The sequence below is a fragment of the Dufourea novaeangliae genome, unplaced genomic scaffold, assembly GCF_001272555.1.
Source record: "Dufourea novaeangliae isolate 0120121106 unplaced genomic scaffold, ASM127255v1 scaffold493, whole genome shotgun sequence".
In the NCBI taxonomy this organism is placed as follows: Eukaryota; Metazoa; Arthropoda; class Insecta; order Hymenoptera; family Halictidae; genus Dufourea; species Dufourea novaeangliae.
Genome location: NW_015374430.1, coordinates 171023 through 187488, shown reverse-complemented (window position 1 = coordinate 187488; position 16466 = coordinate 171023). Strand labels below are relative to the sequence as shown.

General features: G+C 35.0%; 5 protein-coding genes across 6 annotated transcripts; 2 read left to right on the top strand and 3 right to left on the bottom strand.

Moving 5' to 3' along the window:
- Positions 1–3134: 3134 nt before the first annotated feature.
- LOC107193093 (suppressor of fused homolog) lies at positions 3135–7238 on the bottom strand. Its single transcript, XM_015582480.1, has 7 exons — positions 6921–7238; positions 6038–6130; positions 4570–4879; positions 4199–4434; positions 3890–4123; positions 3603–3810; positions 3135–3523 (listed from the first exon to the last, which is right to left on the bottom strand). Exons 1-7 carry the CDS (start codon positions 7091–7093, stop codon positions 3458–3460), a joined length of 1320 nt encoding a protein of 439 aa, XP_015437966.1. The 5' UTR covers positions 7094–7238; the 3' UTR covers positions 3135–3457.
- A 273-nt stretch (positions 7239–7511) lies between these two features.
- Positions 7512–8581, top strand: LOC107193100 (TM2 domain-containing protein CG11103). The gene is made up of 3 exons (XM_015582488.1): positions 7512–7687; positions 7786–7873; positions 8131–8581. Exons 1-3 carry the CDS (start codon positions 7545–7547, stop codon positions 8458–8460), a joined length of 561 nt encoding a protein of 186 aa, XP_015437974.1. The 5' UTR covers positions 7512–7544; the 3' UTR covers positions 8461–8581.
- Positions 8582–8627: 46 nt separating this feature from the next.
- Positions 8628–10313, bottom strand: LOC107193078 (translation initiation factor eIF-2B subunit beta). Of its 2 annotated transcripts, none has more exons than XM_015582460.1 (6): positions 10258–10313; positions 10075–10161; positions 9578–9859; positions 9346–9502; positions 8873–9267; positions 8628–8787 (listed from the first exon to the last, which is right to left on the bottom strand). In XM_015582460.1, the coding sequence occupies exons 3-6, from the start codon at positions 9850–9852 to the stop codon at positions 8715–8717; spliced, it is 900 nt and encodes a 299-aa protein (XP_015437946.1). In that variant the 5' UTR covers positions 9853–9859; positions 10075–10161; positions 10258–10313; the 3' UTR covers positions 8628–8714. The 2 variants fall into 2 exon arrangements, with proteins under 2 accessions (XP_015437946.1, XP_015437945.1); XM_015582459.1 differs by having other exon boundaries at positions 10224–10303.
- Positions 10314–10528: 215 nt separating this feature from the next.
- On the top strand, positions 10529–11465 carry LOC107193079 (protein PBDC1). The gene is made up of 4 exons (XM_015582461.1): positions 10529–10605; positions 10762–10827; positions 10901–10960; positions 11040–11465. The coding sequence occupies exons 1-4, from the start codon at positions 10585–10587 to the stop codon at positions 11397–11399; spliced, it is 507 nt and encodes a 168-aa protein (XP_015437947.1). The 5' UTR covers positions 10529–10584; the 3' UTR covers positions 11400–11465.
- Positions 11466–11580: 115 nt separating this feature from the next.
- LOC107193077 (probable ATP-dependent RNA helicase DDX56) lies at positions 11581–16241 on the bottom strand. The gene is made up of 7 exons (XM_015582458.1): positions 16216–16241; positions 13880–14118; positions 13278–13721; positions 12959–13218; positions 12687–12879; positions 12307–12611; positions 11581–11935 (listed from the first exon to the last, which is right to left on the bottom strand). Exons 2-7 carry the CDS (start codon positions 13967–13969, stop codon positions 11581–11583), a joined length of 1647 nt encoding a protein of 548 aa, XP_015437944.1. The 5' UTR covers positions 13970–14118; positions 16216–16241.
- Between the last annotated feature and the right edge of the window lie 225 nt (positions 16242–16466).

The window sequence follows — 16466 nt, the reverse complement described above, 5'->3', positions numbered from 1 at the left end:
CATAACGAGTACGAGTACTTATAGGCCATAAAACTTAATCATTAACATAATTCAATCAACATGAACAATATGATATATTATATATTATATTATACCCAGATAGCACATAACGCCTTTAAGACGGCTTAAAGGCGCCTTAGGCCTAAAATAACCGTAAAATAGGCGTCTCCAAGGCGTCATGTGCTATCTGGGATAGTTATTGCTTTAAAACAGTAAGATATATATATCTTATGAAATGACAGCAGACTGTATAACATATTAAATAAATGAAATTTTAAGTTATAACTATCTAAAATTGTTTATGCAAATCCTTATGTATTCGTAAGTGTAAACAAAAAAATCAGATTTTCATAATAAATTTTCTCAATCTTAAGGCAATATTTTTTAATAAATTGTCAAATAATTTTCAACGAAATTACATAACTTTCATCAGGATAGCGCCACTCAAAGAATCTAATTCATGATATTACTAGAAATAATCTTAGTTCCCTAAGCATTGTATTTTGTACTGTAATACAATAGTTGAGCAACTAACTTTAATTCTCTCTTTTGAATAAAGTTCGAAGTGAAATAATTTTCCTTTGATTAGAATCAACTGATTTAACACGTTCCAAGTGGAAGAATCGGCCCGAAAGAAAACTGATCCCATTAAAAACAGAACGAGAAGACACGTGCAGAACCGGTCGCACTCGAAAAAATAATTATATTAAAGACGACCCTCATTAAACCACTCGACCGTTTCCTCTATCCGCACGTAGAACGATGCTACAGGCTCGACCCAGTTCCCAGAGTCGCCCTGTAGAGAGCACGAAAAACGAAAAAAAAAAAGGGAATCCAAAGATCACAATCCAGAGATCATCTTCGCGGTTCCGCAGACTAAACAATTTTCCCACGCGACCGTACAGTTTCTCGACACGTCTGTGTCGCAAGAGGTTCAAACGGCTGAAGGCTACTTCGAATCAGCGTTGCGAAAAGAGAAGGAGAAAACACAAGAACAAAGTGTCGTGAATTTATCCGAACCCCTTTCTCGCAATATTATGTTGAACGGCCGTTCGAACGTGTTGTCGACCGTGAAATTCGCCCGCAGTTTCAATGTGAATCGCACGAAAAGAGGGGGGTGGGTCCAATCCGTAGAGAAAAATATATGCGAATGGCGCAAGGATCACGGAAAAATCATCGATCATGAACAGCCGCGTGACGTACGCCACGCAGCAATACGTCGAATTCTTCTCGCGATTGGTCTGCTGGTTTTGGGAAACCCTCGTCAAGTTAATGGACATCTTGTTCGATTTCCTGGCGAGGTTAATCGAACTGACACTGGCGGTGTTGAACCTGATTTTCCAGGCAGTCTGCTTCCTGCGGGACCTCTGGATCGAGGCTATGCAAACGTTCGCGAACGTGTTCCGAGGATTCGTGAACGTCGTCAGAAGCATAACCTGCGAAGAGGTCGAGGATTTCGCTTCTGCCTGTATCGTTACTTTACTTTGGATCGGTTTCTTCCGAATAGTCAAGAACTTAATCAGTCGAGTAGGATTTTAGTCTGTACATACATGCTGGGTGCCCTAATGAGTAATCCACGATTTTTTTAATTAGCTGATAGTAATGATAGTATAGTTTGAATGGAATGCCTTCCCGCCTTTGTGCTAGATAAAAATGGTGCAAGATGTTGAAGAACAATGGCGTGTATCGTTAAGGGATCGTGTGTTTGCAATTAGCTTGACTATCGCCTATTGGGCTATAGTGTATATTAGTAAAAAAAATTGTCCAGCCAATAAATACTGAGTTTTGGAAAAGATAGTGAATTACTCATTAGTACTTCTAATAATTTCCTCCTTTTTTTATAACGCAAACTATTCCATCGAGTTTTGGCATTTTAAATGTCTTTGTAAAGATGTGATAAAGTACTAGTATAAGCTTCACTTTATAACTATATGGGGCCTAACTAAAACTACAATTATCTTTGACCGTTAAAAAAAGTAATAAGTTATTTTTAAAAATTTCAACAAACACCAATGTTTTAATGAAATAAAAATACTAAACGTCTTCCAAATGTGTATACAAATCAATTATTGATTTTAGTATAACAGTGAAGCAATATTTAATTTCACTATTAACTATACATGTATTAAATAATCTCAGTGATAATCGATGACCATTTTTATCACGATAATACTAATAGCCGTCTATGCTCGATCAATTCTCAACACGCAAATGTTATATAAATTAATTTTCTTTTGTATCGCCCGCACTTTGACGTATTATTAATATAATTATTATTAATAAATATATATATATATATTGTTAATATAATTATATTATTAATATAAACCTACTTGATTGTATAGAAGCACATCTCTCAAATTCTGACACCATCTTTCTTCCTTTCTATTCTTCACCAGCACTTCACTTTAAAATAACTTTAAACAACACTACATACGAGTTAATTAAATATCTGATGCCATAAGTAAGCGGACACTAACGAATAGTCTTCTGTGCAGAGTAACCGTCCGATCTCGACCGCGATACTTTTAACAGTAACAGGTACGCTATGTATTCGCACGTTATATACCTTCATGTCATACCTGCCCTTCAGAACACTCGAACGAGCCTATTCCGTTTCTTTTGTCAACCACATGCGGCGAATACAAACAGCAACAAGTTAGCGATTGAAAAACTAGAAGAGTGCGCCTGTCCCACGAAAAGAAAGGTAGGGAGACGAGCCAGTCGACGAAATGATAAACGATTCCGAATAGATCCCGCGGAAGAGAAATGAGGTGGATGAAATACAATAACAGGTAAGAAAAGAAAAAAAAAGGATCAGAATAATTTGAATATAGCCGCTTAATACTAGAAATACAATACCTTAAAACTCCGCAGATACAGAAGGGAGATTCCTCGGAGTATGATCATGCATATGATTTGTAATAAATCTCTGAAAAATAAACTATATAATTTGCTTATAAATATTACACCTTATATTTTATTTCACTACAATTCTTCATATAAAAATTGGTATAAGGCTCTGACGAAAATAATGCCAGAATTTGTCGTCTCTATTTACAAAACATGTTCATTAGCTGTAACAATGTGTAAACTCGTATATCAAATACAATTACACGTTTTAACTTGTTCTCTATTATTTACAGAATTAAATATAAATCGTTAACAGGTATCAACCTGTAAAAGAGTGGTGCTAAAAACTTCACTTGGCAAAACATAAAATATATTTTTTGTTCCGGTAAATATATATAAATATAATTTGCCTCCTCTTTTACATTTTGATATGCGTAGTCTTATAGATCGATCGTTTCCACGATGACCGTATCTGCGTGATGCAGTTATAAATAAATTGTTCGAAACTCATAAAATTACGTAATACTTCCCTTACGTTAACTGATTATGCTAACTTGCCTTGGTCAAACGTATTAAAACATATATAGTTTTTTTTTATGTGTTCTCAATCATTGACAACAGTAATAACCAGTTTGTGTTCGGGCCAAGAGAACGTCTTTGGCAATTGAACCTGTAAAATACATTGACATTAAATCATCGATCCTAGACAAAATAATCCTTTTCATAAAACAATTTCCAATATTTTTTACTTCATTTGGCGAATTTAATATTTGAAACTCCTGAGCCATTCTTTCCGATAAATCCTCTGGAAGCAAGACTTGTAACCATGGTCCTTGAACTACATATGGCTTTTCTCTAGAAACTAGAGTCCCAGTAACTGTTGGTGCTACTATTGTGACCGCTGTATTAGACAATATAGATTTGAACGTAAAATGCCTCCCGTGCATAACACGACCCCTGCAAAATTAATTACATTTTTAATATTCGGGGAGCATGATATTCCGGATTAATAACAACATATTGTAAGGACATGTACTTTATTGCTAATGGTAACAGAGATCCTGCTTCAAGGTTGAAAGTTAAATGAAGCCCTGGTAAGACTCTAACAAAGCTATCATGAGATAAACTTGAATCCAGTTCGCAAGGAGATAGTCTTTCTGACTTTATGATTGGTTTTATATCCTCTTCCACTTCTTCATCATCCTCGTCTGATTCATTTCTTTTCTCCCTATACCTTTCTGTGCTTCTGTCATAATTCACTTGAACCCACCTGCAAATTACCACATTACTGATATATTGCTGTGTATTATACTAATTTCCCCAAAAATTAATTTAGGATACTTGCCAACACTTTGCGGATACTCCGCTTAAGTTAGAGCCTTCCTTTTCTATCCCACTCTGTATTTTCTCTGCTATGGAGGGTTCATCCTCCATAATAGAACGTGTCCTTCTCATATCTGTTACCAACCATGATCCACATGTATGGCTAGTCTTTAGCAAACTCACAAGACCTAAACCATTCCAATGTTGAGCAGCCTGTAATTCTTCAGACGTAACTCCTATAATTTGAACAAATGAAACCTGTAACATTACGCATCAATCATAAAACATAATGTACAGACAATTAACAAATGGTTTTGGTTAAAACTATAATTATTACAACTTTGCAGAGAATTAAAAACATAAAACTAACATTAAATAAAATAGCTAACTTACATCACCATGAGGTGTATATATAGATGTTGGTAATTGTGGATCCCTGCCCATTAGAATTTGAGTGATCCGGCCATTGCCATTATCAAGAGGAGCATGCCATGATACGTGATCACCGGGCATCAACATATTCCCAGAATTAAAAACATATTTTGCTAATTGCTGCATCACATTTGCTGGCCAAGTAGGAGGAGTCATTTCATTTCTTTCTCTGACTAATCTGAAGGTTAGTTCAAATCCAAATCCACTTGGACGGCCTGGACCACTTTTTGGATGTATTCTTCCATCTCCATGCAGATCCGACAGTCCCAAACTTTAACATAGACATTTTGCTATTGTACAATACTTTGAGAAAGAAGAGGAATTAAAGGGAACAGCCTGTGCAACTATTAATGGCCATGGAATTACCAGGGATCTATCAGGACAAATATAACTCTAGACTTAATCCGAAAAAAATAGACTAGATTTCAGTCAATGGTGGAACATATTTAGATAGGACAGACGGAAAAGGGGAAGTCCTGCGCATCTATTTCCGACGCGCCGCATTTTAAACGACTTTATCTTCCTGTACCCTATGCTTGCTATATATAGAGAAAAAGGGAACTATTGGAACAGCTGCTGCAAACTGAAGAAGGAAGGGTCATGCATCAAGAAAAAAACAAGAGGAACACCCTTTCGCGACAGACCATTCGTCATTCGGCGCCTAAACTTTAATAAGGAATTCCTGAGATGGGATATCATTTGTCTTTCAACTGCATGAGCCATCGCTGCTTTCGGTATCCATATAAGTTGTGAACTCGAATTCATAAGAAATTTTAAGACGAAAAACAATGAAGAGTACTTTAAAAATTAATCGTTGCTCGTACAAAGGTAAAGATTAAAAAGTGTAATGTTAATGTATTTAAAGTATCGCTTTTCGTGTCATTGTGGCGGTGTAGTAAATGAAATTTTCCAATGACAGAAATGGGCACGGTCTACACGTGTCATCGAGGGTGTGTCGGAAAAATAACATGCGCCCACATCAAACAGAGGCACACTCCCGCTACTCAACAGGATGACACTGACGAATACCCGACTTCCCGTTTTTTTGTGGCTCTCACATTCTTCCCTCTTTTCTATGTCAGAAAAAAAAGGGAACAAAAACGAATGTGACCCATCTTCCCTGAATGAATGGCGCGCGGCAGAGTGTCAATTCAAAAATCGCGTGTGCAATAAAAGAGGGCGGTGCAATTAACTGTTGAAATAACTTCTAAATCGGAAACAAACCAAAATTTCAATAGGAAGAAAGAAATAGAAAAATAAATGATCGAAATTAATTATAAGTTGAAAGACAAATATTGGTTAAGGAAATATATTGAATTAACGGTTTCTGGAATTACAACAATGTTAAATAGATCGATATTTTTCGAAAGAATGCGATAAGGGAAAAAATTAGGGTATTTAATTTATTAAAAATGGAGATTAAACTTACCTAATGTAATGCCAATGTGGTGGTACGCCTAATTCGGGGCAGCCAGGATTTTCGTACATGCTTATGTAGTCAAGAGGATCCGGACCCCCCAACCTAGGCAAAGGTGCACGGAAAATCCCAGTTATTTAGTTTTATATCCGGTTAAACGTACGTGCGGCTAAGGGTAACTAAATATAAATCGCCTTCCCTTCCTGTGCAAGAGTTTTATACTCAAACAGCAGACATACCATCCCTCTAATAAAATAGATTTTCTTCGATTTTTGCATTAACAACAAATACTAAACAGTTATTATTTTTTATCGGAAATAATAACAGAAAATTGATTTATTATGATTATGATCGTAAACGCCATTACAAAACATGCTAATAATGTTTATTTTAACATATATCATATGGAAAATATAAAAAAAAAGCGTTTGTCTAAGTATAATAAATATTTAAGTAACGAATTATATTACTTGCATGTACGCAAGTTTTTAAACAAATCGCGATAAGCATAATAACATTATAATTTTTATTTGGAACGATATAGAACAATCTGTTCCTTTCTAACATACGTCTACAAGAACAATAAATGGATCATCAATATCGTTAATAAATTATTGCAGATGTTAATAATAATAATATTTAGACTGTAAGTTGTTTTGTATTTACAGACATTAAAATACCTTCAATAACAATGAAAACATTCAATAATTTTTCGGTCTAAACTGCGAATTTATATACATTCACATTGTAACGAAACAATAATACAGACATTGTTCCTCCAGTACCGAGTACCGTGTAGTAAACGTCAAGTATGTTCTACCTTTCTTTCAGTTTTTAAACATTCGAATGATTAAGAATAGCTTGTGGGTGTTGGATAAAATAACAGATTTCTCACCAGTATTTAACGACAGCAGTGACAGTGAGCGGATTACTTTGCTCTGGGTAGATCTCTTTACAAAGACTGTGCAGAGCGTCAAGCCCCGGAGCCCGTGTCGTCGGCGGCTGGGCTGGTTGTCCCGGTGGAAAACTTCGGCAAAATTCTTCTCTCTCACGCATATTTCCGTACATATAGAGCGACTTTCAACTAACGAATTCTATCAAGCAAAAGATTCCACGGATACGCGAAACGGAATCAGTTTGTTTACAGTCGTACAACCACTATCGTGCACCTTCCACAAGTTCCACCAAGTACAGAACCCACGTCCCACGTCCTCGATCCTTGACAAAACTAAAATTCTTTCGGAGCGGACGACCGAATGATTCCGAAATCACTGCGCGTCTCTGAAATTGTTTCACGGAACGAGGGAAAGCGTTTCGTGATTGGTCGTTTCGACTCTATCTACCTCCGCATTGGCTCGTTCCCGTAGAAAGACTGAGTCCTGGATCCAATGAGTCAACGCTTTTATACGAGCATATTTTGCCACTGGTATACATACAGGTTGGTAGAAATGCACTTTATCGATGCGCTTTAATATACTCCGCCGACAAATGTGTGTTTAAAAATGCCGAACCTGTCAAGATGAGATTACAGTATTTGGTTCTAATTTTCGTATGTTTTTTCTGGGATTTGCGAATCTGTCTGGGTATTACGTCGATTAACAAAACCGTAGACTTGTCGCAGGAATATAGGCCCGAAGGGCCACTGGTATTGTGTAAATTTTTGTAAGTAGTCGCATTGCATGTTTGATGTTTCTTGTCATGTACTTGATTACGTTTGAGAATTATTTCTTGAAATGATGCTTTAAAATGGCTTATTATAGACCAAAGGAGTTCATAGAATGCGAGGAACCGATTGATCATAAGGGTAACAAAACTGCTAAGGAAGAGAGTGGATTTGGGTGTGTGAAGGTACTTATAAATATCTGTTATGTCTATGCTATACTATAAAATAATTTTTTTTCTTATTTATATGACTAGACTGTGTATTTTACATAGTTATTTATATTCAATACGACTTTTATGATCTAATGGAACCCTCAATATAATACACAAATTTTTGGTTACTTTCAATTTCATTAAAATAATTCATAATAATCCAGATTTGCACAAAAGACAGTAGCTTATTTATAATATAGAATACCAATTCTTATCTGTTTTTTGTTTAGTTTGGAGGTTCCAGGTATGAAGATGTTGAGAAAACGAAAGTGTCTTGTACAGTGTTACCAGATATTGAATGTTATGGACAAAGAACATTTTCTCGGGAAGGACTTCCTTGTATAAAATATAGTGACCATTATTTTGCTACAACTTTACTGTATAGTATACTGTTAGGTTTCCTTGGAATGGATAGGTTTTGTTTAGGTCAAACTGGTCCCGCTGTAGGTAAATTATTAACATTAGGTGGAGCAGGAGTGTGGTGGATCTTTGATGTAATATTGCTAGTAACTGATTTTCGACAACCTGAAGATGGTAGCAATTGGAACCCTTATGTATAGCAAAAGCAAGTTTTTTAATATTGCCACTCAAAATTTAAAATCCAAAATTATTAAAGAGCATTTTTGTAAAATGAATTTATATCTACTTGTACATATTTGATCATGGAAATAAATATTCCTGTTACTTAAAAAATTCCTTTTCGGTTAATAATTTCCATTGTCCCATTTTATACGAAAACATTTTTTTTAAAAAGAGTATAGTTTGTTAATCATGTAAGTGTGGTTGGACTACACATACACGAATATAAATATATTTATAATTCATAGTCATCTGGATGGTACAATTCACTAAGTAATCTGTAAATATATGATGGTGCATTTCCACCCCTGAAATAAAGACACAATAACACGTCATTAATACACAGCATTAAAGGATATAAGAAATTAAATTTGTTAAGTTGACGAGCCTTACGTATTTGATATAAATAAGGTAACCAACTCTGGTGGTACATAATCAAATACTGGATTGTACACATGGATTCTCTCCAATAAAGGTGCATTGGCACCATTGATTACACCTTGTAATGGAGAAACGGTTTTATTAAATCCATCCTGTTGATGTGAACAAAGATAAAGTGGAGAAAGTTTATAAAGTGGTAGCAACACCATTACTGGAACAGAGTAATGTTTTGCAGCTTGAGCAACTGTGTGTGAACCTGAAACTGCTCTCAACCCCCCATTTGCCATGACTGTATGTGTACCAATTATCACTTTATTTACACGTGACATCATTGCAAAAATTGCTGCATCTGATATTAAAGTAGTTTTAATCTTTGCCTTGGCAAGGTTGACTGCCATTTCATGGCCCTATAAATAACACAGATTTTTTTAATTGAGTTTATAAAAAACACTAATCTATAAATTTTACATATAAAATTTCCTCACATTTAAAGATGGTCCTCCTTCAGCTATTATAACTTCAAATGCTCTAGTTGCAGCTGCCTTTTTAAAAAATTCTTCTACTAAATTCGATTTGCCAATTGTCATAATAATTTCATTAGAATGAATATGTTCAGAAGCTTGACATCTAATATTTTCACCACTAAAAAGGAAGTCACATGTATAGATGACATGTATTAGGAATGCATTGTCTTTAAATTGCATCATTTTAACTAACCAAGTTTCTAATTCAACCTCAAATTCATTTATGTGTTCTATAAGAGCTGATTTTAGGGAAGGCACAGAGATATTAAAATCAATTTGTTGACCACCCTCTGCAGTAAGAATTTTATGTAACGAGTCCTGGGGATCCGTTTCTTCAGTTTTATTTTGTAATTCTGAAGTATATTCCTCTCTAATTATTTTCAATATCCTCCGCACCATATTTCCAACACAGAATTCAAGAGGAATTTCTTTCATTAAATATTTTCCATTACGCGATATCACACTCATGAGATTTCTTTTAAGATAAAAACATATAATTAACATAATTCATAGTATGTATTAGAAAGATTAGTTGCTTAAAGAAATTGCATAAACCTAAGGGTATGTGAATGGAGTGCATTAATATTTAAATAAGATTATAATTCATTTTCATGAAGAATATTGATACTCAACACTACTTAGGATTATGCAAAACTTTATGGACATTAAAAAGAAATATGCAGTTTGTACTTGGCAGTAGTCCATTCTGTGTTATTTATAATTTCTTTTAAAACCAATATAGTTGCCACCACAATATTGTACGTGCCTTTAATGTCACTGAAACACAAATTAACATAAAAATTTGTTTTATGCAAGGTTAGACGAACTTTAACTCTCACCCATAATGAATGTCGTCTATTAATTTTAACACACTTTTGTGAATATCTTCATCTTTCGCGCTGACCATTTTGAAGGAAATTTTCTCTAAATATATTTATTTCTTATTTGAAATAAATTATCGTAACAGTATCATTGATATAGTACAAAATCGTAGCAGCTGTTAAACCGGAACAATGATTGGTTCCGCTCCCTTCTCGGTGTCACTTTGCTCCATTTCGCTGCACGTGGTGTATATTTGAGCTAGCGTGACATGTATATTACATGTTCGATTCTCAATCATAAACATAAAATATTCATATAAACACATTGAAACACTTTCGATAATTTTTTTATATCAAATTGGTGTTAGTTGGTAGAGAAATGGCGTTCATCGGAGATGTTGTAAGTACAATACCTTTGTGCTAATTTCATACGTTTTTTGCGTCCGGAAACGGTCCTTAACCTACCCCGTACTTTTTCACGTAAATAATAGCTATATCACTTTATGTTTTTTATTTTATTGATAAAAATTATAGTGATATTTGTGTTAATTTTAAGACTGCTGATCAACTGCTAGCTGGTTCTAGTGTACTGACCAGACCCGCGGAGGAATTTAGTAATGATGTAAGTTACACTTAAACAATATAAAACAACTAAATTTATCCCAATAATTAAAATATTTTCACGTGTTTTTCAGCCTTCTGTGGAAGCTATGTGGGCAATGAAAGCAATGGAGCATGCTGAAGTTTACTTTAATGTAAACATAAATTTATTTGAAAAATATACTAATCAGAAACAGAGTAAGTCTTATTACATTGTGCACTGTTCTGTTTTAGATTTTGTGCTCTGTTGATCCTAAACTTTTGAAGCTTACTCCTCATGATGAACAGATATATAAAACCTTTAGAGAAATTTTTCCCGATCTTAAGGTGGATAAGATAAATGAAGATGAGTTAAAGTCAGAAGAAGGAAAAGTGAGGTGGAGACCATTTTGTGAACAGTTCAAAGGGCTTGTGGAAGATTACAGTTTTGGTACATTGTTGAGGGCAGATTGTGAAGGAGATTACTCAGAAGAAAACAGTATACTCACAACTAGAATACAATTTTATGCCATTGAACTTACCAGAAATAGAGAAGGATATAATGATGGTATCAGGAAAAAATACAAACCAAAACGGATTACAGAAAAATTATAATTATAACAATTACGATACTCTAATATTCTATGTTTAAAAAAAATATTTGAATAGCACGTAATTTTTCACCTACAAGTTTTGTACAATTAGAAACCATACAGTTACACATTTTAATAGAATGTTATTTATACTGAACGAAAACAAATAAATGAGTTTAAAAAGACTGGTACAGAATCATTTTTTATTTTTGTATTTGTAAACTAACTAGCGGATTCGATGCCCGTGCTTTGTATTTCGATTGTGTGGCAGTAGGTCTGGATGCTGCAGCTTCTCTATTAAACCTTTTCCTTTTACCAATTCCTACTAGTCTTTTCAAAGAGGGCGGAACTATATAGTCAGGTACATCTTTTAAGTGTGGTTGTAATTTCACAGTATGCAGTGCTTTATCTTGTCTTAAGGATTGCAAATCCCTTGGGTTATCTTCAAAATAGCTTTTCAATTTCTGACAATTCAATACTTCCTGTTTTATTTCTTTTAAGCGAGCCTCGCGAACAGCTATTCTTGTTACTGCTTGCCATGCATCCTTTGCTCGGTATCTGAAGAAAATGAAAGTATTAGTATGAATGTAAAATATAAAATCACTAATTAGCATAGAATAAAAGTAATATGTTTGAGACAAGAGGTATACCCAACTGTAACAGAATTATGTACTAATTTTGTTAGAAATAAAGAAACTGGAACGATTCTATCTTCAATTTCGTATTAGCTTTAATCTTCTTTCTGTTAACTTCAGTAACCGCACTGAATGTAGTTCTCGACTTCACCGTTCTTAATTGTAGAGGGCGCAACAGAAATTTAAGTCTTTTACGACATCGGTACCGAGCCCGATTAAATTACGTGACCGAAACTCGCGTAAGATTTCCATATTATTTCCTGTCCTATATAAATTAAATTAAGTTTTACATACCGAAAACCTTCAACCTCCTCTAATTTAAACTGGTACGTTTTAAATAATGTATCGCGATTGTAACAATGTTTTAATTCTTCTTCAACTTGTTCAAGGAGAGGTCTCTCTCTGACTGATATAAAACTCAACGCAGTTCCTTGGTTCTTTCCTCGTGCGGTACGCCCAGCTCTATGAATGTAAGAGTTAACATCCAAAGGAAAATCAAAGTTTATTATATTAGACACAAATTGAAAATCTATGCCACGTGCTACACCGGATTCCTTGTCCTTTTTCCTTTTGCCTTTTTTAACTTTCACTAAGTGTGGCTACAAGAGATAATAACTATTGCAGCTGTACAATATACATGTATTATACAAATAGGTAATGTGTATGAAACTTACTTCTTCCAATGATTTTTCATCTGATGCTATTATAATATCATATGTTCCAGAATTGAATTGAGTAACTGCTCTACATCTTGAAACAGCTGGTAATTCTGAATTTAAAACACAGGTAGGTATACCAAATTGTTCAAGGAATAACTTTAACTTGTAACAACGATCTACTATATTTACAAAAATAATGGTCTTTCCTCTGTAAAAAAAGTATCTAAATTAAATTCTAAATGACTAACACAGAATCACTGGAACTGTATTCATTTTTGTGGAACTACCTAATTAAATGCAGCTTTAATAAAGCATATAAAATAGCAGCCTTATCATTTTCTTCTGCAGCAAGACTGTAATGTGACAGCTGAGATAATGGTGCTAATGGAGGTTCCTCTAGTTTCAGAGTTGCTGGATTATGTAGGACTAATTTTTTGAGAGTTACAACATCTTCAGACAATGTTGCAGAAGCTAAAGCTGCTTGATATACAGTAGGCAAATAATTCATCAAACTTTTTATTTCATCTTCATATCCAAATGAAAATATCTGAAATATCAGAATATTACTATAACATAAATTCAATGTAAGAAGTTGAAGCCACATACCAAGTCAGCTTCATCAATTACTAATGTTTCCAGGGAACGTTTCAATTTCATATTGTCTGCTTTCAAATGTTGTAATACTCTGCCAGGAGTACCAACAACAATATCAGGTTTCTCTGCTAACAGTGCCTTCTGTGCACTTAGATCTATTTGTGGACTAACATCAATTGTTCTCACTTCCCTACTACACTTTATAGTTAAACTGATCATTACATCATGTATTTGTTTACATAGCTCTTTACTAGGAGCTATAATAAGACTTTTAATCTCTTGTTTTTTTTGGGATCGTTTGTTCAATAAAATTTTTTGAATGAGTGGTATAGCAAAAGCAGCTGTTTTTCCAGATCCTGTACGGGCTCGAATTAAAATATCCTTTCCCTCTAACATTAATGGTATTGCATTTTCTTGTATTAATGTTGGTTCTAACCAACCTAATTTTGCAATAGCCTGAAATAAATATACATATGAAATAAAGTTTATTATAAAATGTCAATTATATTATTTTATATACTAATCTATATGCTTCTAAATAAAGAGACAGTTTCTTTCCCTTTAAACTAAGGTAAAATAACCTTTAAATTCAAAAAGATACTTTACCACTTTACCTTAAGTATTCTGTCATCTAATTCGAACTCATGAAATTGCTTTGGCTTCGTTTCATTTTCTTCATCTACTTCCATTTCATTAGACGTCATGTTAAATAAAAATGTATTCACAAATGTTATGAGCACGTGTCGATCTGTCAATCAAAATCACCTTGTTTACTATTGCTTGCTATTGCTGTCTGATGATGTCTGATTCAAGTGTACGATAGTGATGAGCAACTCAGCGCCCGCCAAACTCACTAGAAAATAAACGACCAGAACACTGTTAAAATCGCAATTTAATTGCAACGGTTGACACTGTATTTCCGCGATTAAATGCGATTTTAACAGTGTTCTGGTCGTTTATTGTTATTTTCAATTACAGGAGACTAATCTACGTTCTTTCAGCTTCAAACTGAATGCTTGATCAAGGTGTAACTTGTCCGTAGAACGATGGAAGAGCTTTTTAAAGTGAACTAAACGGGGTACGCATGACGAGATACAGTGTCAACCGTTGCAAATAAAGTGCGATTTTAACAGTGTTCTGGTCGTTTATTGTTATTGCCACTGACATGAGATTAATCTACGTTCTTTCAACTACAAGTTGAGTGCTTGGTCAAGACGAATCAGCCGTTACAGGGTACTAATCTACATTCTTTAAACTTCGAATGTAGTGCATGACGAAGAAAAGTGTTGCCTGTTTAGTGGTTATGTACTTGCCACAGGTTTCGATCGGATTTACACAGCTAAACGAGCATCAGTTTACCTCGTCATGGATTACATTCGAAGTTTAAAGAACGCAGATTAGTACTCTCTGGCAGGTGGGAACCAATAATTACAAGAACATTGTTAAAATCTCAATTGTTTGCAACGGTTGACAGTCTATCTCGCGATACGTACCCCGTTTAGTTTACTTTAAAAAGCTCTTCCAACGTTCTATGGACAAGTTACGTCTTGATCAAGCATTCAGTTTGAAGCTAAAAGAACGTAGATTAATCTCCTGTAATTGAAAATAACAATAAACAACCAGAACACTCTTAAAATCGCATTTAATCGCGGAATACCACAAATTTTTCGACTGGTGGCGCCATCCGTGGCGAATCGCTGAAACTACTAGCCAATTATTTGGGTAGCAGTTTCAGCGTTTCGCCACGGGTGGCGCCACCGGTCGAAAAATAATAATGGTACTCCGCGATTAAATGCGATTTTAACAGTGTTCTGGTTGTTTATTGTTATTATCAATAATAGTGGATTCATCTACGTACTTTCAGCTACAAATTGAGTGCTTCAGCTAAACGAAAGCTGTCCGTATAACGGGGTAAGAACTATCCAAAGTGAACTAACCGGGGTACGCATGACGAGATACAGTGTCAACCGTTGCAAATAAATCTGATTTTAACAATGTTCTTGTGATTACTGGTTCCCAGCCGTTAGAGAGTATTATTCTACGTTCTTCAAACTTCTAATCTAATGCATAACCAGCGAAAATGATGCCCGTTCAGCGGTGTAAATGCCATCGAATTAGGGTTGCCGCTCCATGAGGTAGCTGCGGTATTGCAGGCATAATTATTTTGACTAATTCTGAGGTTTTGCAGTATTGGGTTGATGCATTAAGAGCTCAGGAATAATTTGTGATTAACAGTGTTCATTTTCAGCGCCTAATTACTGAGATATTCGCATTTTTCCATCACTAGAAATTTTCCCTCACCTGTCGGTATTATTTGGCTAGCAGTTTGAGCGAATCGCCGCGGGCGGCGCCACCGGTCAAAAACATAGTGGTATTCCGCGATTAAATGCGAATTTAACAGTGTTCTGGTCGTTTATGGTTCTTTTCAATGACAGGAGATTAATCTACGTTCTTTTAGCTTCAAACTGAATGCTTGATCAAGACGTAACTTGTCCATAGAACGATGGAAGAGCTATTCAAAGTGAACTAAACGGGGTACGCATGGCGAGATACACTGTCAACCGTTGCAAACAAATGCGATTTTAACAATATTCTTGCGATTACTGGTTTCCAGCCGTTAGAGAATAGTAATCTACGTTCTTTAAACTTCGAATGTAATCCATGACGAGGAAAACTGATGCTCGTTTAGCAGTGTAAATCCGATCGAAATCTGTGACAATTACATAACCACTAAACAGGCAACACTTTTCTTCGTCATGCATTACATTCGAAGTTTAAAGAATTTAGATTAGTACCCTATAACGGCTGATTCGTCTTGACCAAGCACTCAACTTGTAGTTGAAAGAACGTAGATTAATCTCCTGTCAGTGGCAGTAACAATAAACGACCAGAACACTGTTGAAATCGGAATTTATTTGCAACGGTTGACACTGTATCTCGTCATGCGTACCCCGGTTAGTTCACTTTGGACAGCTCTTACACCGTTATACGGACAGCTTTCGTTTAGCTGAAGCACTCAATTTGTAGCTGAAAGTACGTAGATTAATCCACTATTATTGATAATAACAATAAACAACCAGAACACTGTTAAAATCGCATTTAATCGCGGAGTACCATTATTTTTTCGACCGGTGGCGCCACCCGTGGCGAAACGCTGAAACTGCTACCCAAATAATTGGCTAGTAGTTTCAGCGATTCGCC